General features: G+C 41.5%; 1 protein-coding gene across 2 annotated transcripts in view; it reads left to right on the top strand.

The window, feature by feature from the left end:
* Nucleotides 1–25,000, top strand: part of APRT (adenine phosphoribosyltransferase) — a 670,278-nt gene that overhangs the window by 59,774 nt on the left and 585,504 nt on the right. For both annotated transcript variants that reach the window (XM_044081700.1, XM_044081701.1), the window contains exon 2: nt 10,169–10,272. In XM_044081700.1, coding sequence (XP_043937635.1) covers nt 10,169–10,272 — 104 coding nt within the window. The remainder of the gene's footprint in view (nt 1–10,168; nt 10,273–25,000) is intronic.

The raw sequence follows: 25,000 nt of genomic DNA, 5'->3' as shown, positions 1-25,000 counted from the left end.
GAAATCTACCCAAATAGCTATGGCTACTGCAAAAACTCATCCTTATGATGAACCTAGTATGCAAGTAGACCTACCACAACAGTAGATGTTTAAATAATCATTGCAGCAGTAGCTGCTCCAGTCCTTTATTTGTGTATTTTTTAATTGCCAGGATGAGGACCTTTATTGTTGTATCTTTAGCAGGATATAACTAATCTAAGTTTGATGCAGTAATAGGTTCTTAAGTTCTTACTAGGCTAATGATCATTAGGGTCCTTGCAAGCCTCGCTGTGCACCCCAAATCATTTGGATCTCAAGTATCATGGCCATCTATAAGAGGGAGGGCATGTTAGGCTGTGTTTGGGGTGTTAGGATAATACTTTTCTTATTGACAGCCTCCATCCATAAGGGACATGGGGACCAGACAAGGGTAAAGTTACAATTTCCATCCATTTGCCAAGCTTTTTTTGAATAGTGTCAAGGATGAACTGTGTTTTATATGGATGAGGAACCAATTTCATAGTGTGGAAATCCTTTGGAACACGTATCTGTCTCTCTTGCACATTCTGTTTGTGTTGGAAGTGTAGTTCAGATCCCGGGATCTAGTATTTCTGATTACGTTTCTTTTGTGCATGTGCAGCAGATCCGTCAGTGCTAGGTCTGACGAAACCCTGTAAACCAGGCAAAGATCCTGTGTCAGCAGCCGATAAGAGACTGTATACAGAGACTGAGTCTGTAGGCGATCAGTATAGGACAGGATATTCATGCCTTGAATTCCCCTGGTGAGAAAACTTTGTGGGTGTTCCAACTTATGCAAATGTCTGGTTAGATATGTGCTAAAGGGGGCATTGATAGGTCTGATAAGAGCCCAGTAAAGTGGTACTAAAACTTCCTTGGACCTGGATGCTGTAGCCTTGCCTGTAAGTTGGGTGACGTAGAATGATTTTCTTATTAACTTTGCTACGTGTTGGTCAAAGGCCAGATTGCTGTGTGTTTCCAGATCCCTTACTGCTTGATTAACTCGTAGGGGCATTTTATCAATGGAGTAATTAACTTGGGTTGACCTTTTTCCAAAGGGCATTATAATGCATTTTTGGCACAGAGTTTCAGGCCATGGCTTTGGCACCAATCATCTGTCTGTGTTACACCCACTCTTGAGTTTCTACTACTGAATTCACATCTTTCATACTAATAATTTTCATAAATTTGCTTCAGAAATCTACCATCTTTTGTTACATTTTCCCTTCTTGTCCCCATATACATCCTTATTTTTGCAAATCAAATTTTAATCCCTAACTGTAAGTAATATTCCCTGCTGAACAAGCTGACTATTTCTTCTAAAAATCTTGAAGTTCCATAATAGCAGTTTTAGGTAGAATATAAATCCATGCTAGAGTAATCCTCATCCCTTGCCTGTAGTCTCTTATTACCACAAATCTGACAATTTTATCTTTTTCTTTCTGTCACTATCGGAGCTCCTAGAAATACTCACTTTTTTCTTCTTTCTTTTGTTCCTGATATTCTGCTGAATATTCATCCTGAAATCCTTTCTTTATCAAATTCATATGTTCAGTTCTTTCCAAATGTGTCTCCTGTGGCATTGCTATTTGCAGTCTACATTTCTTAATATAATGAAATTATCTTTCTTTTTTGTCTATACCTGTGAGACTTTGCATTCCAAGATAATATGGAAAGTGTTACCATTATGGGAAGCCAATATTCTCACGTATTATATATGGCAGCTTTTTTTAATGTTTCTCTTCAGCTTTTTGTGAAACGTGTGACACATCTATGTGTCGCACACTGAGCAGAGTGGAGGAGAGGTGTTGACTACAACTCTTAGCCGAGATATACAAGTATCCTGTTTTTTTCGATTATTTATACTGATTATTGTTTCTAGCAATTTATATGTAGCACTTTTTATTGCCTGCTGCACAGTTTTTGAGTGTATTTTATTGCTATTAAGTAATCTGCACGGGTAACTGATTTTTTTGCAGTTAAAAAGTATTCTGTAGAGTCTCATTGCTCCTTTATGTGTTTAAAAACTTTCATTTTCTGGCTTTCTGTAGTGCTTACTGTGTCTGTAGGCTAATAGCTTTAGTATTGTCCCCACCCTCCATCCCTGTTGGTGTCTTGCTGTTATACTTGGTGGCTTTGCAGTTGCCCGCCCCTACTGTAAATCTCATCTGGGACACTCCTCCCAGTCTAGTGTCATTAGCTCATTCTACCTAATACAGAGAGAGCATTTGATAAGGCCTTCTGTTTCTCCTTTTTCCCTTTCAAAAAAAAAAAATTGCCTGAATATCCTTGGCTCTGACTGTTCTCCAACATTTTGGAAATATAGAGTATATTTTAGAGCATTTATTATAACTGTAATTGCCTTAATATTGCTACAACTCAAGTGCTCTAGGTTGCATTGCATCTGAAGTGTTTGTGTGTTTTAGCTGCTTTTCTGTATATATAGACTTCTCTGTATATGTAGACTAGCTACTTATTCTTCTGTGTTACTGCCTCTTAAATCGTTTTTCAGTTGTGCACTTGTCTTGCTTCATTTAAAAAGTTATAAATTGTTAATTTTGTAGAATTTTAATTGCAGTTACTGTTTAGGACTACACACTCAAGTGTGTTAACCTTTTCTGTGTTTATTTACTGTATTATTGCATTGTTTAGCCTGTTTCAACAAAAAAAAATACTATCTTGTTTGCTCGTTTCCCACCTTTTCTAGCCAGTGCATATCCCAGGCTTTGCTTGTCTCAGGACTTTATTTTCTGTGCTCAGAGCTATCCAGACGTTGCTGTGGTAGAGGGAAGTCCTACTGCTTACCAGTGGGACTGGTGAGCATTGTACTGCTTATGTAACGCTAGAGCAATGGTTTCCAGCTCTGAAATTGTAATTTTATTAGCCTTTTTAGGCTGATTCTATCCCTTTCAACTTTCTGGCTTAAAAACGCTTGTGTTTGCACATTTTTCACATCGTGCAATACTGCGAGGCTACAGTTAAACTATTCCAGGTGCCAGGAAGTCTGCTCTTCAAAGTTTCCCTTAGAACTAACTGGTTTCTCAGTAGTAGCACTAAAATCTGAACTCCTGTGACTAGCACTTGCTCTAGAACCTGCTGGAAAGCACTAGGAAGCCTGAAACTGATTCAAGCACTCAGCTCTCCTTGTCAATAAGGAGAAATTAATCATAGGCACTAAACAGCCTATAATTGCAAAGTACCTTTCATAGGTAAGAGAAAACGGCTCTTAAACTTTACAAAAAAGCACCTAAACAGGCATGTCCAAGGGTCAGCTTCTGGTGATTTCTCCTGTCTACCTGGTGAATCTGGGCATACTGGGGCAGTGCGGCAACTGCCTCATGTAGACAGACAATACTCTCCTCCTGCTACCCAACACTACAACCTGCGAGAGATGCACTTACATAGCCAAACTGGAAGCAAAGCGCTCTCCGGCCAAGATTGCGCTAGACAGTCAAGAGGAGAAGGTTGACACCTGCGTTACACCTCAAGCAACTCGTAGCCCTTCAAAACTCACACCATCAACACCCACACATAGCAACACTAAACCCACATATGCGGAGGCCCTTAACATTAACCTACCCAAGCAACAAGGACCTCCGAAGCCGAAACGCAAACAAACACCAGTCACAACCAAAGTGACACATAGCTCACAACACCAGTGTGCCACCCAACAACAGCCCCTAAGGCAAGACAATGTACCCAATACTTTAGTCATAGGTGACTCTATAGTCAGGCACACTGATGTCCCACTCACCAGGCTGAACAAGGAGAAAATTACAGTCAGCTGGCTCTCGGGTGCCAGGATCCGCCACATAACGCATGCACTCAAGTCACTCCACAACAAGTACAGATGCGACTCTGTCATTGTCCATGTTGGAATGAATGACTTGAGACGTACCTCCCTGGACTACATGAAAAGAGACTTGGAAGAACTCTTGGATCATGTGATCCAGGCAGGTATGACCCTAGCCCTGACTAGCATTTTGCCTTTGCCCAGAATGATACCACAGTATAAGGACAAAATGATTGACTTCAACAATTGGCTAAGCTTCTAGTGTCATTCAAAGGGGATCCAGTATTTGTCTGCCTAGGAAGACATGATCGACAAACCATGATGCTTTGCCAGAGATGGTCTGCACCGGTCACCCCTGGGATTCAGGTTACTGGCTAAAGCTCTTGCCACCCCTATAGTGCCTTTTTTAGGCAAGGTTCAAAGGATAAAACCACCACTGTGACAGATACAAGCATGCAAAATCTGAAGGTAATGCTACTCAATGCTAGAAGTCTAAACCTCAAAATGCCCTCTCTCGAGGCACTCCTAAAAATGGAGAACATCGATATCTGTGCAGTAACTGAGACCTGGTTCAAGGCTCCAGAGAGCACCCCTGCAATACCAGGCTACAATTCTTACCACACTTTTCGGCCACAAAACCAAGACCGAAACACTAAAGGTGGAGGAGTGTCCATATTCACCAAGGATATTCACACCTCCAGGCTAGTTGCCCAACACTATGCAACTGAAATTCTCCAGGTGCAACTAACACTAGGTAACTTGCTACAGATCTCCCGCCATGCCCCAAGATTCTCACTACACCTTTCTAAACATACTGGAAAATATTAAGATACAACCAAACACCCGAATACTGGGTGATTTCAGCTACCCTGCCATTAATTGGGAAAAAACTACTCGGGTACCAACTCCTTTTCCCAACAGTTCTTGGAATTCCTAAATCCCAACGCCCTGGATCAACTAATCCATTGTCCCACCAGGGGCTGCAATATCCTAGACCTGGTCATTACCAACATAGGAGATAGATGCTCCACACCACTGGTCACCCCCTCATTGGTCAGGTCTGACCATAAACAAATCACCTTTGACATCCACATCCCACCCCCCAGTAAGGAAACCTCCTTAAAAAACTTCTCCAAAGCAGACTTCATGCTACTGAAGTCAGACGTGACAAACTTCACAACACCCACGCAGACGGGATCTAGATGTTCGACTGCAGAATCCTACACTAAGGCACTGTACGAGCACATCCACTCGTGCATGAATCGTGCCATCCCAAATAGAACCAAAATGCTCTTTTCCAAAAAAAGGAAGCTAATCTGGTGGTCCCCTGCTATAAACAAACTATACAACAGAAGGAAGAAACTGTTGCAGAAAAGAGGGAAAGTCCCAGGATGAAAAAAATCTCCCTCACCAGTCTCCGTAAGAAGCGGAGATCCCTCATAAAATCCTCAAAAGCTAGTTACGAAAATAAAATTGCCAAAGATTCCAAAGACAACCGCAAGGCATTCTATAGTTATGTCAAGAATCTAAATGGCAATGCTCAGATCTGCTCTGAGCTACAACAGAATGGCATTAAATATAGTGATCCCAAGGATATTGCCATATCCTGGCAGATCGATTTAGTGCCAACTTCACCCCCTAAAGGGCCCATCTCAATACCAAAAGATTGCCAAATTCCAATAATCACGGCCACACAGGTAGAAACCGCACTCTCCAAAGCTAAGAATACAGCATCCATGGGACCAGATGACATCCCTGGCTGTGTACTACATGAACTACAAAATAAACTGGCACCTCACCTAAATGTCATGTTTAATCATAGCCTCACCTCAGGCTTCATGCCCACTGAGTGGTGCACAGCTACAGTTATCCCGCTCCACAAGGGAGGATCCGCCTTGGATCCCGGGAACTACCATCCCATCAGTCTGACAAGCCTGATCTGCAAGGGCATGGAATGCATTGTCACGGAACTTATAAACAAAGACATTGTCAACCTTCAAACACTGGACCCCATCCAGTTTGGGTTTGTGAAGGGCCAATCTTAGTCTCCTGAATCTGATTGACTTCTTCGAATCAGTCTCCAGAGCTGTGGATGAGGGTAAGGTGGTCCACACAGCCTATCTTGAACCTCACCAAGGCCTTCAACACCACCCCCTACTCTGAAATCTTAGATAAACTTACTAAGTTGGGCATAAATCCCTACGTCACTTGATGGGTTGCCAACTGGCTTACCGACAGAACCCAGACTGTAAAAGTAGCCTACTCCAAATCCAGCTCCAGAAAAGTGACAAGTGGAGTACCTTAGGGTTCAGTCTTGGGACCACTCTTGTTTGACATCTACTTCTCTGAAGTACAGGCCAACAATAAGGGACTCTGGCTAACAAAGTTTGCAGATGACTGCAAACTGGGAGCCATTATTGAATCCCCAAATGATGTGGATATTCTACAAAAAGGCCTTACAGAAACCGATGCCTGGTGCCAAAGCCATGGGCTCAAGCTTAATACCAAGAAATGTATAGTTATTCCGTTTGGAAAAAACATGTACCCATGAATTACCACATAGGTGGCAGGACGCTAAACATCGAAAGTGTGATGAGAGACTTGGGGACACAGGGTGGATAGTGGTCTCACTTTCGATAACCACATCGCCACAACAGTCAGGAAATCCTATGTGGCACACCTCATCACTAAGGGTTTTTCATCCAGAAAAAAGGAGGTCATTGTCCCACTGTACTCATCCCTCATTAGACCCATTATAGAGTATAATGCCCCGTTTGGTATGTACCTCACAAGACATCTGCAACAGCTGGAAAGGCCACAGAAATACCTCACTAAAAGAATCACAGGCCTAAAGCAGATGCCATTTGCTGACCGTCTTAAAAAAAACTCCAGCTATACTCTGTGGCATATCGTCTACTCAGAGGCGATCTCTGCTTAACATACAAGTTCATGTCAAAACACTTAAAGAAATCCCAATTCCTCAGAGCCACACGCTGCAGGGATCTAAACCTTGCCATCACAATGAGCAAAACATGCTGGAGGGATAGGTTCCTGACCCAGAGACTCCCCATACTCTGGAATAGACTACCCATACATGTCAAGCAGAGCGCCTCATTGGCGCTCTTCAAAAGGAACCTTGATGATTGGATGGGAAATAGGAAATTCACCCCGGGGATCATGTCAGTCGCCCTGCTAGACAGGGGCCCAGAGAAGTAAATATTGTGAGAGAAATATCCAGGGAATTGTTATGGCTAGGCTTGCATAGGCCCTAGGGCCAATAGCCTAGTACCAACCTATGAACATGCACCCAATAATGTTTAGGAGGCTAATCCTTGATAAAACATTGGAATCTGTCACATTTTACAAGCTTTTTTGTTTTAATGAACCCCCCCCAAAAAAGGCACCCCTCCTTTAAAAAAATAACCTGTTGACTTAATACAAACATAAACTAAGTACATCTTCAAATAATGAAGTTCAACTCTCCTAATAGAAACAATTGTCTCGGATAGACAGCTGCAAATACAGGCTTCAGTTAACCTAAAATTGAGGTTGTCCATGCTAAGACACATGCTATTGCATGTGCTTCTACTTGCACTAATTGGTGTCAGTTCTTTTTTATCATAGGTTCATAGTTTAGTACTACGCTAACTGCCCTTGCGAGCCACTTTAAGCCTAGCCACTTATCTCTTGTGAGACTCAAGCCCTGCACTTTCTGTTTGTAAGGCAAACACCTTAGCCATTAAGCCACCCTTCCAACTTTATCTTTATTTCCCTCCGATATGAAAACAATTTGCACGTTTTCAAAAAATGTTAACATTAAGCATTGAAGAAATAAGTGTTTTGGCTTTTTATTGCCCTGTTATCAACTTGTCTCCATGGAAACCTAATAGGAAAAAATGTCGTCCTCAACTGCAGGCTTCTAAACATGAGCTGAGATATTTATTACTAAGGAAAGCTTTTCATCATATTCAATGTTCTCATATTTACTTGATTCTGACCAAGAGTCTTAATCCAGACGTTCACCTATGCAAACTAAAGCGAACACATCAACTCTACATATATATTATGGTGTATGTGCTTTTTGAACCCCCAACCCCCACCTCAGCAACCCAAGATTACAGCCTATTAACTTAAGCATGCTTTTGTCTAACCTTTTTTTCTGTTTTTGCATTGTAATGCCTACATTTCTTAATACTAAAAAAAGACCAAAATTAACAGATGCCTTTTGTTTGCTTTTGCCTGTGATAAAAATAAATAAAACATGGATTTATATTGTGAAATTTTCATAATTACCCTTTTTCTTCATCTTTCCCCTCTCATCAGTGTCCTTCCAAATATTAATGACATTAAGTGAGGCAAATGCCTTTCAGTTCCCCACAAGTTTAACAAAGTCAACAGTAGTCCACTCTTTCAGTTTTTCTTATAAGACAGTATTTCACAAATATGATCAATTCTTTCCATTCTCACATTTACTCACTAATTGCTGCGTTACTGGTCTTCTTCCTGTTCATCTCCATCTCCCAACTCCAGATTCCAGTTCATTTCCAAGATACTCCTGATTCTTCTAGTCAGCTCCTGTGCTTTTCTCTGTCTCAAACATTTTCCTTTGAATCGGTGGAAAAAGTTAAACTGGCAAAGTCTCTCCATGTACTTTAAAGTCCTGTTCTGCTTGATTGCTCACTCTTTGGTGGACAAACTTCTGTGTTTTTCTTTAGCCTGTTCTGCAGCAAAAAATGACTTTGACCGTCCAGTTAACATATTCTGAAGACAGTTGGATACAGCAGCTTGAATCTTGTACCTGCTTCTTGACATTCCTGATTGTTGGAATAAATGTGTTTCTCTCCTGCCTGATGTACAGTGAATAATAATTTTTCACATGCATTCTGTCTCCAACTTTTAATACTGTGCCCTTTATCCACAGTTTTGTCGGGATCAACTCTTTCTGCTGGTAGGTTTGCATCTTTACTAATATAGGTCTTGGCTGCTTTATCATGGCCAAATTTAGAGCATACAAGTGGTGTTCCCTTTCAGTACTGCTGTGGAATGTCAGTCCAGCTGTTTATTTGTGCCTTCATAAAGTTAATACAGTCTGGTCCTTCTCGTTTGTCTGGTACAACAGAAAATCTCAGATTTTTGCTATGTGCTCTGTCCTCTAATTCTACCATTTTTGAAATGTGGCTTCTTGAACAGTCTCGTACTCAGACAGACTTTTTATTTCAGTGTCTGATTTTTGCAATTTTATCAACTTCTCTGAGTATCTGTTTAAGGCTTCTTCCATTTTTCCCAGTCTTTTGTTATTTGAGTTAATATACTCCAGGTGGTTACTCAGCTTTGAGCACATTTGACCTGTTTTTTCCTGTAGATTGCTGGAAGCCATGTCTTGCATCAGAGGTGGAGCTTGAACTGCTTTTTTGCCGAATACCTGCAGGATTCTTCCAATCAGTGTTTTTTCTTTACCTTTTTTAGTTGATTTCCTTTCAGGCTGTCTTAGTTTCTTCTTTGCTGGCATAAGGCAGTGTACTTATAAGCCAGTAACTGAATTTACTAAAAGTGACAGAGGTCCTGGCTGTTGATAGTTTCTTTTTTCACACTGGGATAGCTGAAGTTAAGTTGTTAATCAATGTGGGGCCATTTTGGAAAGTTGTTCTTGTCACTGTATTTCAAAGTGTCTTTGTGTCTTAAGAAACTTGATTGTGTTTAACTGTGTAAATGTATCTTACCTTAATCTTAAATTGATAGTTTATCTTGCCCCGATTTTAGGTTTGGATAGTTCATGTAGTAATGCGTAATACTGAAAGGCAGTATGTTTCATTTGCTTGATACTTGCCATGGTTTCTGGTCACAATAGTAGTCTGTTGTCATTGTTAATTAGTGTGTACTTCATTGTAGCTACGGTTCGTTCTTGAGTATGTCTTGAAAAATCTCAGTAAAACTTGTTTAGAAAAAAAAAAACTGTGGTCTTCCTGTTCTCATTATGTATGTAATTGTAGGATTTTTTCCCCTGAGTCTCTGGTTTCTGCCCACTTGCAGAAAGAGAATTTGAGATCCTGTAAATTGTATAGTTGAGTTTATGTGCACTCCCTAAGATGGACTGTTAGGCTCGAGCTCTTCTGTAGCCAAGAATGTGATAAAGCAGATTTTGGTAAATGAATGAACTAGGAATAAAAGTTGCTATTTTTCTCTGACAGCCTGGTTTTGGCAGTACTCCATAACTATAGCTAGTTACCTAAATCGGGCTTCACTATTTTTTAAGTTTCTGTGCTGACTTTATTCTTAACTAGCTTTGACAAGTGAAGTACAAAAGGTTTTATATGTAGTTTCTTCTTTGGTAGTTTCCATTGTATGTCGATAACTGATATGTTTTTTTCTTTGCTTTAGGGATGTTTGTCCCATCTTGAAAGATCCCAAGGCTCTTGGATACACAATAGATTTATTTGAAGAGCATTTAAAAGAAAAGTTTTCAAAGATTGACCATATAGTAGGTAAGCATTGCTTATTGTGCAAGTCTATTAAGTCTGTGAGGTAACACAAATATTGCAGGATTTTGGCACACTGCATCTTTTAAGTGTGAGGTATGTAATTCATGTAACCCCAAGAAAAGATAGAAAATATTGTAGCTGTGTAACTCCGGAGAACATGTCACCAGGTAAGAGTGTAACCTGCCAGAAGTGTGCAGCATCTTTTGTGTTTTGTTTTCCTGCATGTATATTCCTATTTCCATCTACATGACAGCAGTTTCTTTCTAACTAAATCTGCAACTGACTGCAGTTGCTTTTGTATTACTGTGAATGTATGCCAAATTTCTTTTCTGTGTATGCGTGTTGTGGCGCCCCTGCACTGGCCCAGTAATCGGGGAGCCTCAATCCCCACCACTGGCAACAGTGAGGGAAGTACACAGTGGGAGGAGCACAAGTACACACACACACACACACACACACACACACACACACACACACACACACACACACACAAAATTCCCCTTAAGAGCACACATAGATCACAGTCAGTCTGAGGCTGGTTTCTCCCTGTCTCTCCAGATCCCCAGTAAAATTCCCCACTGGCACAGCTATGGGGTTAAGATCTCAGCAAAGGGGTTAAGCCAAGGACCTCCAGCACCCTCTCTGTCCAACCAGTGCTTCATATCCCTGCCAGAGTAGCTGACACACACACACACACACACACACACACACACACACACACACACACACACACACACACACACACACACACTTTTTGAGATTTGATTCATATACAAACACAGAGGCACTCTTGGGGAAGGCTGGCACACGTTTATTAGCTATGCCCCCTTCTGCCCAGACTATAAGGCAGTTATCACTGCCACCAACCTCTACTTGTCAGCTAATATAAGGCCCTTACAAAGGGCGACCAATCCTACTGTGTAATGTTACTATTACAAATGGTAGTCTGACAAAGATCAAGGCTATTGGAGTGCCCTGTACAGTGTCACCAAATACATATGCAAGTACGCCAATAAGTTAAATATGTCTGACAAATATCAGCGACAAAGATAGGTTTAAATATATTTAATAATAAATAATAAAAGAACAAGACCATATTCTAATCCCCACAGTTACTTCAGAGTTCAGAATCACAGGAAATATTTTAAAATAACATTGCAGGACAGTCTCAAATAACAGAAAATGTCTAAACTAATCGTTACTATATTCCTATCTATATCTAAAGGAGATACTATGCCCCAAGTCGTACTAAAACACACAGGCAGAAGTGCTGATGATGGATGTTTCCACGTCAAAGACAAAATACAAAATGTCAGTCTCTCTCTGAGAGCGCTCCTAAATCGATATCAAACATCACTGCAGAGTCAGTATGGGTGACATCACTTTTGTCACCTGACTTCAGTTCCTAGGCTAAAACAGAAACCAGGAATTTAACACCTCTATGTCAAAAATACATATCTCTCAGAAATTTGCTCTGAACTGTGTAGCTGCTAGGAAGTCCTATAGCAATAAAACGCTTTACATTTTAGACTTAGTAATTACTTCTCACCAAGACAATAGAAAAAACTTCTAGCTCTAGACATCCTGTCTTCTTGCTGCATCGAAACTACAGTGAATATAAAATGTGTACACACCCCTGTTAAAATGCCAAATTTTTGTGATATAGAAAATGAGACTACAATAAAGCATTTCAAAATTTTTCCCACTTTTAATGCAACTTATAAACCTGTACAATTCAATTGAAAAACAAATCTGTTGGGTGAAAAAATATTAAAAAAATGTACAGTAAGCTGGTTGCGTAAGTGCACACCATTAAATTAATACTTTGTTGAAGCACTTTTTGATTTAATTACAGTATTCAATCTTCTTGGGTAGGAGTCTAGCAGCATGGCACATCTTAACTTGGCAATATTTTCCCACTCTTCCTTGCTAAAGCGCTCCAAATCTGTCAGATTGTGAGGGCAACTCTTGTGCACAACCCTCTTCAGGTCACCTCACAGATTTTCTATTGGATTTAGGTCTGGGCTCTGGCTGGGCCATTCCAAAACTTAAATTTTCTTCTGGTGAAGCCATTCTTTTGTTGATTTGGATGTATGCTTGGGGTCATTGTCATGTTGAAGGGTGAAATTCCTCTTCATCTTCAGCTTTCTAGCAGATGCTTGAAGGTTTTGGACCAAACGTGACTGGTATTTGGAACTGTTCATAATTCCCCCCCCCACCTTGACTAAAGCCCCAGGCCCAGCTGAATAAAGCATCCCCAAAGCATGATACTGCCACCAACATGCTTCACCGTGGGGATGATGTTCTTTTGGTAATGGGAAGTGTTGTTTTTGCTCCAAACGTACCTTTTGGAATTGTGGCCAAAAAGTTCAACCTTGGTCTCATCAAACCATAACACATTTTCCCACATGCCTTTGGGAGACTTGGTGTATTGTTTTGCAAATTTTAGCCAGGCCTGGATGTTTTTCTGTGTAAGAAAAGGCTTCTTTCTTGAAACCCTTCCCCATAGCCCAGACATATGGAGAATACGGGAGATTGTTCTCACAGGTAGTACACAACCAGTACTTGCCAGAAATATATTGCAGCTCATTCAGTGTTGCTGTAGGTCTCTTGGTAGCCTCCCTGACCAATTATCGTCTTGTCTTTTTGTCAATTTTGGAGGGACATCCAGTTCTTTGCAACATCACTGTTGTCCCATACTTTCTCCACTTTTTGATGACTGTCTTCACTGTGTTTCATGGTATGTCCAATGCTGTGGAAATGTTTTTGTACCCTTCTCCTGACTGATGCCTTTCAACAATGAGATCCCTTTGATGCTTTGCAAGCTCTCTGCGAACGATGGCTTTTGCTGTAGCAGGCAACTGAGTAAATGTCAGGAAAATCCTAGTAGGACAGATTAATTTTATTTTGGGTTAATCAGAGTCTCCGTAATTGATGGCATGTGTGTACCCAAGAAGACTGAATGCTGTAACTAAATCAAAAGGTACTTCAGCAAAGTATTAGCCTAAGGGTGTGCACACTTATGCAACCAGCTTATTGTACATTTTTTATTTTTTCTATTTTCCCCCAACATATTTGTTTTGTTATATTTGTACTGTACTACCCACCACACAGTTTAGCAAACTGAGTCTACATTGGCTTCTACAGTGCCACTGACAAACATGACCATCACATCTGTCTGCCAACCATGTCCTCTATGGCAGTGCCAGTTTCCAGTAATAGCATGGGAGAACTATCTTCTCTAGGTGTGGAGGAGACTGTGGGAGATCCTTGTTAGGGTGACTGGGGCTAGAGACCATTAGAGTGGGAAGACGCCCCTCCTTCTAGTCAATCCTGTACTGGAACTCCTATTAAGAAAAAGCAAAAGATTAGGCATTGAGGAGTTCCTTACTTTAGCAAGTAAGCATTACAGGCAATAAAGGCTGGTACACACAGGCAGTTAAAGGTGGGCTTTCCTTGTAAATAATTCTTGAAGAAATGGGGTTTGCTGATTCTGACTTTGACAGAGATATAGAGCTTCTTCTGCTATGGATTTTCAAGCCCAGCTCTCTGGTTATGAGGAAATTATTAACTACTGTCCTCCTCTTAATTAGACCATAGTTATGATGAATGGAGTATTTTTATGGGAGCAAATAGATGTTCCCCTTGAAATGAGGAGAGGCTGTGACTTATTACAAATAAATATACCTCATTCCACTGCCATTACTTGTATATAGTCATCACTGGAACAGAGTACAAAGGATCAGACCAGATAAAATCATTTTAGCTGGCAGATCTAGGAGTCTAGGAGACACTGTCTCTGATATCCTCCCTGTGGAAGGAATAAAGACACTTCTTTGACGTTTCAAGTACTTTATTCAGTTAAGTAGGTAGATGGACAAGTGTTCTTGTTCGATACATTTCATTCAATAGGCAGTTACAGACAATGGTGGGAGGGTCAAGGGGAGCTGATTAAAAGAAAATCTGGGAGATGGAAAAACAAGTAGCCAGTCCCAAAGCTTAGAGATTAGTCCTTTATCTGAATATTTCTGAAAGACCTGTGATGGCTTACCAGTTCAGCAGCCTGTGGAACATCATTCTAGTTAAAAGGATTTTATTTTTATTTTTAACAAACAAATTATGACAACATACCGTGAACTACCACTGTAAAATTATATTTAAGAAAACACTGCTTCCTGAGTTTCTTCAAGTTCATCTAATAGAGAAGTTTATAGAGTGGTTTACACTTTGCTCTTTGACTTGCTTAATCAGTTTTATATCTCATGTAATATGAGAGGCTGTGTCTGCCTCTGTGGGGCTCATATTCCTTGAAGTCAATTATAAAAGCCTTATTACAGAACTTTTCCTGTCTGACCTGTCCTTGTCAATGCTTTTATTACTGTTGTTCTAGTGTGTACTGTATCTTAACCTTCCATATGAAGAAGATGGTAGTGTTCCAGTGGGACTACCCTGTTGGCAAGATATGGGGTATACCCACACTAGTATCAGACACATTTACATTTTCAGTGCGATTGTTATTGCCAAATAAATGATAAACATGTTGGGAGGTCACTTTTATGGGGCTTATAGCTCTTGAAGTACATTACGAAACACTAATCTTCTCTTGGTTGGCAAAAAGGTTTACAGTACTTATAAGAGGCTCATATACATGATTAATGTGACCAGTCCCCATTCTTCATCCTGGCAAAGACCGACCTTTTTAAATGTAGGGGGAAGTAGTCACTTAGAGCCACACTAGGTGGAGCACATTTTTTTGCACAATGAATGCATCCAAAGAAATAGCTTACAATGGAAACAAGTGACTGTGCTGCTTCACAGCAAGAGGTTCTCTGGTTTGATCCTCGGCTGGGGTGCCTTCTGTGCGCAGTCTGCATGTCCTCCTTGTGGTAGTGTGGGTTTCCTCCGGGTGCTCCGGTTTCTTCCCACATCCCGAAGACATGCTGTAGGTAGATTGGACACTCTAAACTGGCCCTAGGCGTGAGTGTGTGCCTTATGTGGAAGGTTGGTCACCGGGCTGGCAACTCGACACTATTAAACTCCACTGCCAGTCATGGGCAGACAAGTGATCCACTGTGGCGACCCCAAACCGGGAAAAGCCGAAAGAAGAAGGAAACAAGTCACCATGCTCATTTTTATAGGGCTAATGGATGTGCACAAGTAGGAGGAGAATTGTAAGTAAAGATCTGATGTCCGATCACCTGATTCAAACTGTAGAACTTTGGGTCTGACACTGGCTGATCCTAAAGCCTTTTAACTCACCTTGGCTTTACTTCTTTTACCCATAGCTCCTTGCTCCTCCTCCAACTCCCCAGATCTATTTTGCCACCATTCAAGGTCTATGACTTAGTCCTTGGCTGCTTGCCTCTTTTGGCTTTTTCTACAATATTTTTGATTGGTTTGATAAGATTTTCCTTTTCCTTGACCTCTTTTGTTGTAGTGCTAGTATTGCGCCTGTTATAGGTCGTTGAGTAGTGTGTGATGGTTTGCTTAAATTAGTTAAGTTGACCATTGCCCCCCCTTCTTTGTGATGGGGATTAGTTTTATAGTGTGCCTGTGTGTGTGTGTGTGTATTCTTTTTTGGGGAATATGGACAAGGCATTCAAAAAATGCATCTCTTGTGGGCACAAACTGCCCTCTCAAGATGCACATCTTAAGTGTGTGCTTTGTTTGGGCCCAGAACACTTAGACTACGGGTGTTCTATTTGTGAGAGCTTTGGCTCTCGGAACTTGAAAGAATGCAAGGCTAAGTTCTTTCTCAAGAGCCTATTTCCCTCTACTGCCTTTTCCTGTCCTAATGCTTCTCCTTTAGATACAAAGACTGGGTCTGAGAAGCCTCAGATTGGGAGACTCTAATCACTCCCAGCAGGAGTGCAAGAGGTTGTCCTCTGCTTCCTCCTCCTGACCCAGTGAACCTAAAGTAGTAGTCCCCAAGGTCCTCGTCTTTCAGCCTCCCCAGGTTCCTTGGAACTGACATTGGCTCCACCTTGGAGATGGTCACCTTTGTCACCAATAACTTCTAAGAAGGCTTTCCCGGTACTGAGTATACCAGTACTTTTCTGATTAAAGTAGCACCTTTGGGCAGGGTGGCTTCCCCCTTATCCTTGGGTACTCTTCCTCGCTCACCAGAGTTCTCCCCATTCTCCCCCTTTGTTCTGAGCCTGTCTGGCTCTGATCCAACATATGGGGTTGTCTTCACACAGACCTTTGAAGCTGTTCTCTTTGGCTTTGTTTGCCCTGTCATCCAAGTCTGTGAGCAGTATCAAGCAGTCAGATCTGAAGCAGCTAATGTGGTCAGTTTTGCCGGCATAATTGGAATTAGGACTCATTCCTTGGGGTCCAACACAGACTCGGGGACCTCTGACTCTGTCTTTAGGTATTCCTCCCTCTCCCCACTCGAATACAAGGTTTTCAGAGCTGGAGTTTCCACCCTCTGGGTTGGATTTGACCATCTGGTGTGCTTCAGATCGGTCATGTTCCTTGGTAGCATTGACTCTGACCTGTTCGGGACCAACAGCTCCTTGGAATCGTGGTATCAACGCAGGAACTTGTGAGTCGACGATACTGGTGTCTGATTTGCCACTCCTCTTCATAGCCTTGGCCTTAAATAGTTCAGCAGTGGTGTCAACATCTTGTCTGGGTGCATTGCCTTCTGGTTCGAAGGTGTCTTCAGTGCTTCTGAGTTCCAGGAACCTTGGATCCCGGAGGCTCACTTCAGCCTCGGCCTTTGATGTTGTAGAGAGGATGTTCGCTGTTAGAGAGAAGGGTCGGATATATCCAGCCGACACCCCCTCCCATTTTCCATATGTGCCACTGATCAATCATCAGGCTGCTCCCAGACAGCCTGTATCAATGGGTCTGCAGTCTGCCCCCTTGGAGGAGTTACACCACTGTTCCCCTTCTGCTTTGTCAGAGTGGGTGGTTTTGGGGGAAAATGTGCAAGAGGAACCATTTGGATTCTATGGACAAATCCCTCACTGAGGATACTCTCAGGCAAGGAGAGGGTTCCCCCAAGTCCTCTCATGATGACATTTCTTTTGACAAGTTGTTGGAGCTGCTTCACCAATGTGGGGGGCTGGAACACTGAAGCTCCATCTTCAGAGGAGTCAGTTTTCCCAGGGGCCTTTGGCATGGGCCCATCCACATCCTGGGTAGTGCCACCTTCCGTTGTCCTTACAGACTTATCTTGGAGGGTGTGGAAGGAGCCTGATGCAGTACAACCCATACCCTGGAAACTGGGCAGAGTTCTTGCCCCTTCCCCCAAGGACAGACCTCATTGGAGCAAGGGTCTAGCTGTCGATGGCATTGTGGTAAGTGCCACCAAAAACGTTTTCTGAAGAGAGCCACTCTGAACAGGGAGTCTCATATGCTGATTTAATTAGGGAAATGTTCCTAAACCTCATCCAGTTGTACTTTGAGGGCTCTGAATAACTTGTCTCACATGACAAGGCTTTAGTGAGATCTGGTCCCTGAAGCGTCTGGCACCGTCAAGACACAGCAGTCTCCAGATACCCAGAAGAAGCTGTTGACTCTCTTATCCACTCTGACTTCTATTACCAACATGAAGCCTGGGAAAGCAAAGCCAGGGAGTACTTGAACGAGGAGGGAACAAGTTGGGAAGACACTGTCCACCATCTGAGTCTGCTTTTCCACCTCTCAACAATCCTTTTCTAGGAATCAGAAAAGTGATAACCATCTCTTGTTTTGAAAGTGGTAGTTTTCTTCCCAGGCTGCTCCCCCAGAAGGTTCCTCCAGAGGTTTAGGTGGAATCCATAGTGGACGCTGCCCCAGGGAGAGCGGTGGTCTTCAGCATCAGGACTTCCACAGGGTCTTTTCTGGCAGGCTATTTCAGTGATCCTGAAGGATTACTTGATTTCTCGCCAGTCAGGGGATCGTCTAGCTCTCCACCCCAAAGCTTGGGAGGCCATCATCTCAGACGCCTGGGTGTTGTGTCCTATCCAGAGAATGTGTTTATCCCCTTTATAGAAATTCCCAAATGTCTCCCAAACTGTATCCCTGATGTTCCACACCATTAGAGACTTCCTGCAGCAGCAGAGATTAGCAAGCTGCTGGCAAACCGAGTTATCCAAGAGGTCCCACCAGACCAGAGAGGATAACAAGGTCTTTTCAAGATTCTTTTTAGTTCCATAGACAGAGGGCATCAGACCTGTTTTTAGACCTAAGCAAGTTGACCCAGTTCGCCATAAAGACCAAGTTCCTGATAGTCACAGTGTGATCCGATGTGCTCGATAGAACTCAGAGATGTCTACCATCACATAAAGATGGACATTCTTGGAATTTCCTTTGCTTCCAGCTGGGGGCCAATCATTTTCAGTTCAGGGCCCTGCTATTTGCTCTCACTACAGCCCCCTCTTGGGTGTTTACCAAGTGCATGGCAGTGGTCGCAACCTGACTGTAGTTGCAGGGGTTTCAGGTTTTTCTGTACCTGGACAATTGGCTCCTTACTTCCCCCGCAAAGGCTTCCTTGATAGTAACCAGGGACTCCTTACTCCAACTGTATGAAGCATTGGGTATCACAGTCAGTCATTTACACCAAATCAAGCCTTCAGCCTGAACAAGTCTTCGAATTTATCGGATCTCATTCAGACACAGACCATCGGATCACTAGGCTCCCATCCTCCCGTGTTCATAGTCTTTGAGCTTAGGCTTTGTCAGTGCTTGTGATTCCCAAGCCTCCAGCTCATTCACTTCTGAAGCTTTAAAGCCATTTGGCAGTATCAATAGGGCTAGTTCCTCTGGCCAGGTTTCATTTAAGGACTCTGCAGTGGACAATGACCTTACAGTAGTTTCTCCTTACTCATCCTTTGGATTTTCCGATACGGCTGATGAGTGTCACCAGCAAATTCCGTGGTGGTTGCCGTCTTTGTTAGTTATACAGGGAAGACCTTTTGTAATTCCTTAAACTTCAGTCATGGTCACCACTGATGGCTCCCTTCTGGGGTGGGAGGTTATTTCGAAGAGAGGACAGGTGAAGGGTTTTGGCCTTCCCAGAAGCTCACATTTACATCAGTGACCTGGAAATGAGCGTAATCCTCCTAGCTTTGCAAGACTCTTCAGGACTTTTTCCCAGGGTTGTGATTGTGGTTCTGACAGACAATATGTCTTTAGTCTTTTACCTCAAAAAACAGGGGAGAATGTGCTCTTACCCCTTTTGTCGAGAGGCCATGAGGGTCTGGCAGTGGAAGATCTGCTCTGTGATTTCTGGTGCAGTGTGTATCCCGAGGAAGTCCAACATTCTGGCTAACAAGTCTCAGCAGGAGCATTCTATTGCCCCACGATTGGTCCCCGAATTCAGTAGTGGCGGCTTGGATTTTTCAGTACTGGGGTACTTGTTTGCATCCTCATCCAACACCAAGTGCGACAGCTATTATGCCCTTGTTTCCCCTTCAGGACAGAAACCTAGGGCCTCTCTGATGTTTGCATGGCTTCTGGGTCTCCTTTACACATATCCCCCACTTTCCTTCATAGTGAAGTTTCTTCAGAAAGAAGCCAACTACAAAGCTTCTGTAATCTTATTGTCCCCTTTTGGTCTTGCCAGATGTGATTTCCCTTCCTGTGACCTCTTCTGAAACATCCCCCTTGGGTGTATGTGGGATCCCATTGCTGGCCTTACCTCTCATCCAGTTGGCTGCATGGTTTCTCCAGATCCATTGATAGCTTTGATCCCAAGCTTTTGAAGGCATTGTCTCAGATATTGTCATCCCGTCAAAAAGAATCCACAGGAAAGTGTATACCAGTAAATGGAAATGATTTGTTTTATGGGTGGATGTTTGGGGGATTGATCCCTTCTTGGCCCCCTTGGAGTCAGTTTTGGACTTTCTAGTTCAGCTATTTGGCTCAGGCTCCAGTTTTTTCTACCATTTAAAGTTCAGTTAACAGCCATTTTGAACTTTCATACTGGCAGAGATATGTCCTTGGCTTCTCTCAAGATCTCTAAGACCTTTTGGAAGGGTACCATTCTAATTTGTTCTCTAGTATGATATCCAATGCCTCCTTGGTATCTGCCCTTTGTTCTTCAGTTCATGAAGGGTCCTCCTTTTGAACCTTTTAGCCTCTTCGGCTCTGAAGCTTTTGTCCTGGAAAACTGTTTTTGGAGGAGATTACCCCAGACAAAAGGGTTTAAGAATTGCAGTCACTTGATTCTTCTCCACCTTGTTTAGTTTTTCATAAGAACACTGTTCCTTTGTACAAACCCTTCTTTCTTACCTAAAGTAGCTTTAGAGAATAACCTTCACAGTTCAGTTCATCTTCTCATCTTCTTTCCCAGTTTTCCAACAAAGGTGAATGCCTTCTGCATTGTTTAGCTGTGCATAGCAACTACAGTTTTATCTTGAGTGCACCATATCCTACAGAAAATGTAACCAGTTGTTTGTTTCCTTCACAAAATCTGGGCTGGAATCGCCTGTGTCTAAAGTAACTTTTTTCATGTGGTTGTTGGGTTTTATTTTGTTTGCATATTTTCTCATAGGCAAGTCTCTTTCACAAAAGCCTAGAGGTGTTGCTACTAATACACCTTTTGTTTCGAGAGTGCCTATGGTTGATATCTGTGCTGGTGCTACTTGATTGGGCTATCGTACCTTTGTGTTGCATTGTAACCTGGACATTCAGTTCAGGGCTTCTTTTGGTTCTACTGTGTTGCAGAATATGTCCGTTTATTCAGTGTTGCTTTACATATGGGCTGTATTCTGGTCATCAACCCGATGTCCAGCCTGTATACAAAAGATTAGAGCCACACCCTGTACTTGGGACGTCACAAGAAGGCACAGTCAACGTTGGCCATAAAAGGGACGTCCGCATGTACAATCTTGAGAACTTTTTTGCTGCCATTCGGAAAGGTTGACTTGTACATTCGGTCTGCTGTTGGAAACTGTTGATTTTGTCTTCCAGCATCAGATAAGTACCCCATAGGGGATGTACTATATTGGTACTGCATTTTGTTTTTGTTAATGTTTAGGGCAAGTGTAGGTGTGGAAGGTAAATTCCACATAAAGATAGTATACTTTTTACACCCTTGGGGGTATTATATGCAAGACCCCATATCTTAAATACAGAATATCCTTAATGAGTTCATTTGCATATTTGCCATGAGCCTCAGCACAAATGTTTTTAAGGAATTGCACAGCGAAAACCCTAGCCTTGACAGTTTTTTCTTGTAGTTTTTAACAGATTGGTTTAACTATATGAATTGTTGTAGCTTGTTAGGAGGGATTTTTACAGACACCCTTGTATAATGAACATCAGCTGGGTTAATGTAAGCTTGCAGTCTTAATTTCTCAATGTAACTAGTGTGATCACCTAACTTTTGAAAAGATTACACAATAAAGAGAATCTCATTCGAAGACGAAAAACCGAGTCACCATGTCATTTTCTTGATTGTACAGGAGAATCTTTTGCAGCATTTTGAAAAATTAAAAATCTCTAAGATCTGTGTTTAAGCTTGGAGCTTGATCTTCTGGTTAGATTAGCTTAAATCTATTTGGACACGCGTCTAAATTAGTTTGGTGGTATCAGTATAAGATGCACACAAGGGAGAGCCTTGGTGTACTGCTCTGATCATAGGAGCTTCCAGTTGCTAGGACAAAAATAACTTTAGAGTGCAAAAACTTGTAGCAGATCGACTCAAGCAACAGAGGGTAGAAAGGGCTGTCACCAAGCTTAGGGAGCCTGTAACAAGAAAGCTAATAAGGGATCCTGTAGAAGGATTAGAAATGTTTCAGAAATTCTATGAAAGTCTGTATAAAGCAGAGAAGTATGGAAGTCAAGTAAAGGTACAAATGGAAATGTTTATGGAATAATTAAATATGCCAAGGTTAGAGGTAGATGAGGCTCAGTTATTAACAGTTTGGATAGGAGGAGATGAGATTAAAAATGGTGATGTATAACCAATCTATAGGAAAGGCGCCCAGAATAGATGGTATTCCTGTGGAAGTTTGGAAGCTGGGAGGGGGAAAAAAAACAAAACATCTGGAAGGTTTTGTTTAACAGTATTTTAAGAGGAGACGTTTTAAGAGGAGATGTACCAGCATCTTGGAAGAAAGCAGTGGTAGCTGTAATACCAAAAGAGGGTAAAGATCCATCAGATCCTGCTTCACACAGGCCCATTTCAATACTAAACCACAATTATAAAGTGTTTTCGTCTATAATGGCTAAAAGAATGGCAAAAGTGATGTTAAAGTTGATAGGTATGGATCAGTGTGCTTTTGTGGAGGTGAGGCAAACATTTGACGACATTAACAGAACCTTGATGATCCAGAGGAAAGCAGAATGTAAGAAAATACCACTGTTGTTGGTGGGTCTTAATGCAGAGAAAGAATTTGACGGAGTTAACTGGGTCTTTATGACCAGGGCAATGGAAGCATTTGTACTCCCTCATAAAATTATAAGGTTGATTAGGAGGCTATTTGAGGGATCGGAGGAAGAGATTAAAGAGGGTGGGGCGTCTCTGATTTCTGCTTGAACAGAGGAGCCAGGCAGGGGTGTCATTTCTCCCCTTTATTCGCATTGCACTTACAACCATTAGCAATGGAAATAAGGGATTCAGAAATTGAAGGATATAATTGGTATGTAGTCCAGAAAAGCTGGCTGTATTTGCAGATGACATTTCATACCTGACAAAACCAGAAAAGGGACATTTCAGTGCTGTGGAACATATTGAAACGCTTTCAAATCTTTTCGGGATGCAAAATTAATGAATCTTAAACGAAGGCAATAGAGGTAAATTATGTAACCACACATGGATTTGTTCAGTAATATCCATATTTATGGGAACATGATGAAGTATTTAGGAGTATGGATTAAAAATGATTCCAGTGTAGCAGCTAACGATATGTGGAAAGAGACCAAACAAAAGATAATACAAAAGCTGAGAAAATGGAAGCTGCGTTATATGGATATTGATATTAAGATAGAAGCAGTTAAAATGTTTTTAGTTGTTAGTCTTGTACACAGGTCAGGGATATTTTATCAACCAGAAGAGAAATTGTGGATAGGAATTAAAGTGCTGAAGGATTTTATCTGGGAGGGGAATATGGCAAAAGTCAAGTGGATAAGCTGACTCTTCTAATAGAATAAGGCGGACTGGGATTACCTCATTTGAAGGGGTATTTCAAAGCAACAAAATTAAGGCTACTATACATAACACAAGCAGAAAACCATAATTCAAAGTGGAAAGGGGTGATGATGAAATGGATGAAGCTCAAGAAAGGAGGAGAGGCTGGGATTTTCGATACAGACCTTTTAAGGAGAATAACAATAGTCATATAGAATATTGTATTCATAGAGTAGCAGAAGATATGCTAAGAACTAAGTCAACACAAGAATGGAGAAAGGAGATCCTGCCAATAGGGATGACTGCAATTACAGATACAAACAAAAGGCAAGAGAGGGCTGGAATTTATTGGAGAAAACTGGCAAAGGAACCAAGGTACTGTGAGCAAATAAGAGAGGGAAACGTAATAGAATGGGAAAATGCCAATAATTTAATTGGACTGCAGGTTAGAGATTGCCTTCCTTATGAAGGATTGATATTGGAGTATAGGCAGAGAAAAAGTAGGGGGATCCTAAATGAAAGACCAGCAGTGGTAGAGTTTTTAGTCGAATCTAGAACAGAAGCTGCCATTAAGAAAGGAATAATTTAGTAGTGCATATAAAATATTGCATGATAACTATAAAAAACAGTCAGAGGAGGTTAGAAAGGATTGGGAAGAGAGACTGGAAAAGCAATTCACAAAGAAACAATGGGGGGTATATGCATGTCTGCCATATATGCAGTAAAGTCTGTAAGATTTAGGATCTTTTCTTGGAAGTGTTTACATGGATATTTTTACACATCAAGTAGACTCCAAAGGATTTTTCCTCAGGTGTACAGGAATTATTGGAGGCTTGATGAGGAAGAAAGAGGTTAATAGGAACATATTTTCTGGGAGTTTAATGAGTTGGCAGACTTTAAAGAGTCCCTGCAGACTGCTCCGTCTGAGATACTGGGTGAGCAATTGGTGTTAGTAAGGAAATTATTTTGTTTTGAGCCTTGATACAGAATTGGAATTGATTAAACATAGTAAGGCCTTGCTGAGTATAATTATGGTGGCTGCCAGAAAAGCAGTTACTAGAAAATTGAAATTTAAAGTGTAAACCAACTTTACTAGAAGTACCAAATATAGTAACAGAGATAAAACCACTGGAATTTGGATCTTTAGACAGGAGTAGGAGGAAATTACACAGGAAAAAAAATGGAAATTGTGGTAACAATACATCCAGAGGAGGAATGAGGTTTAAAAAGGTAGGATTTGAATGAGCTATGTAACATTTGACTGACAATGATTGGAGAGATTGTAAGCGATGTGGTATAATGTTTACCAATACAATTGTGTCAACATGGTTTGCAATGTATAATGTATGCAACTAAAATGATGTCTTTATGGTTTGTTTTCATTTATATAAATGTAAGATTGCCTGTGTCATGCATGATAAATTTAATAAGTATGTTTCTTGTTTTAAAAAACAAAACAGATTTAATGGTTTCTGCAGTTCCTCTGATTGCTAGACGATCCATGCTGTCCTCCGTGGTCCACCATTGATTCATAGGTTGTTACTAGGCTAATGACACTGGGGCATTTCTAAGCCTAGCCAAGTTTTTCTGAAAGAATATTGATGCCTTTTATTAAAGTAGGACATTGAGGGCCAGGCATTTATAAGCTGCCTGTACCCATAACTG

This window comes from Protopterus annectens, chromosome 8.part1, assembly GCF_019279795.1.
Source record: "Protopterus annectens isolate FY-2018-M chromosome 8.part1, PAN1.0, whole genome shotgun sequence".
NCBI lineage: Eukaryota > Metazoa > Chordata > Ceratodontiformes > Protopteridae > Protopterus > Protopterus annectens.
This window is presented reverse-complemented; position numbering and strand designations above follow the sequence as displayed.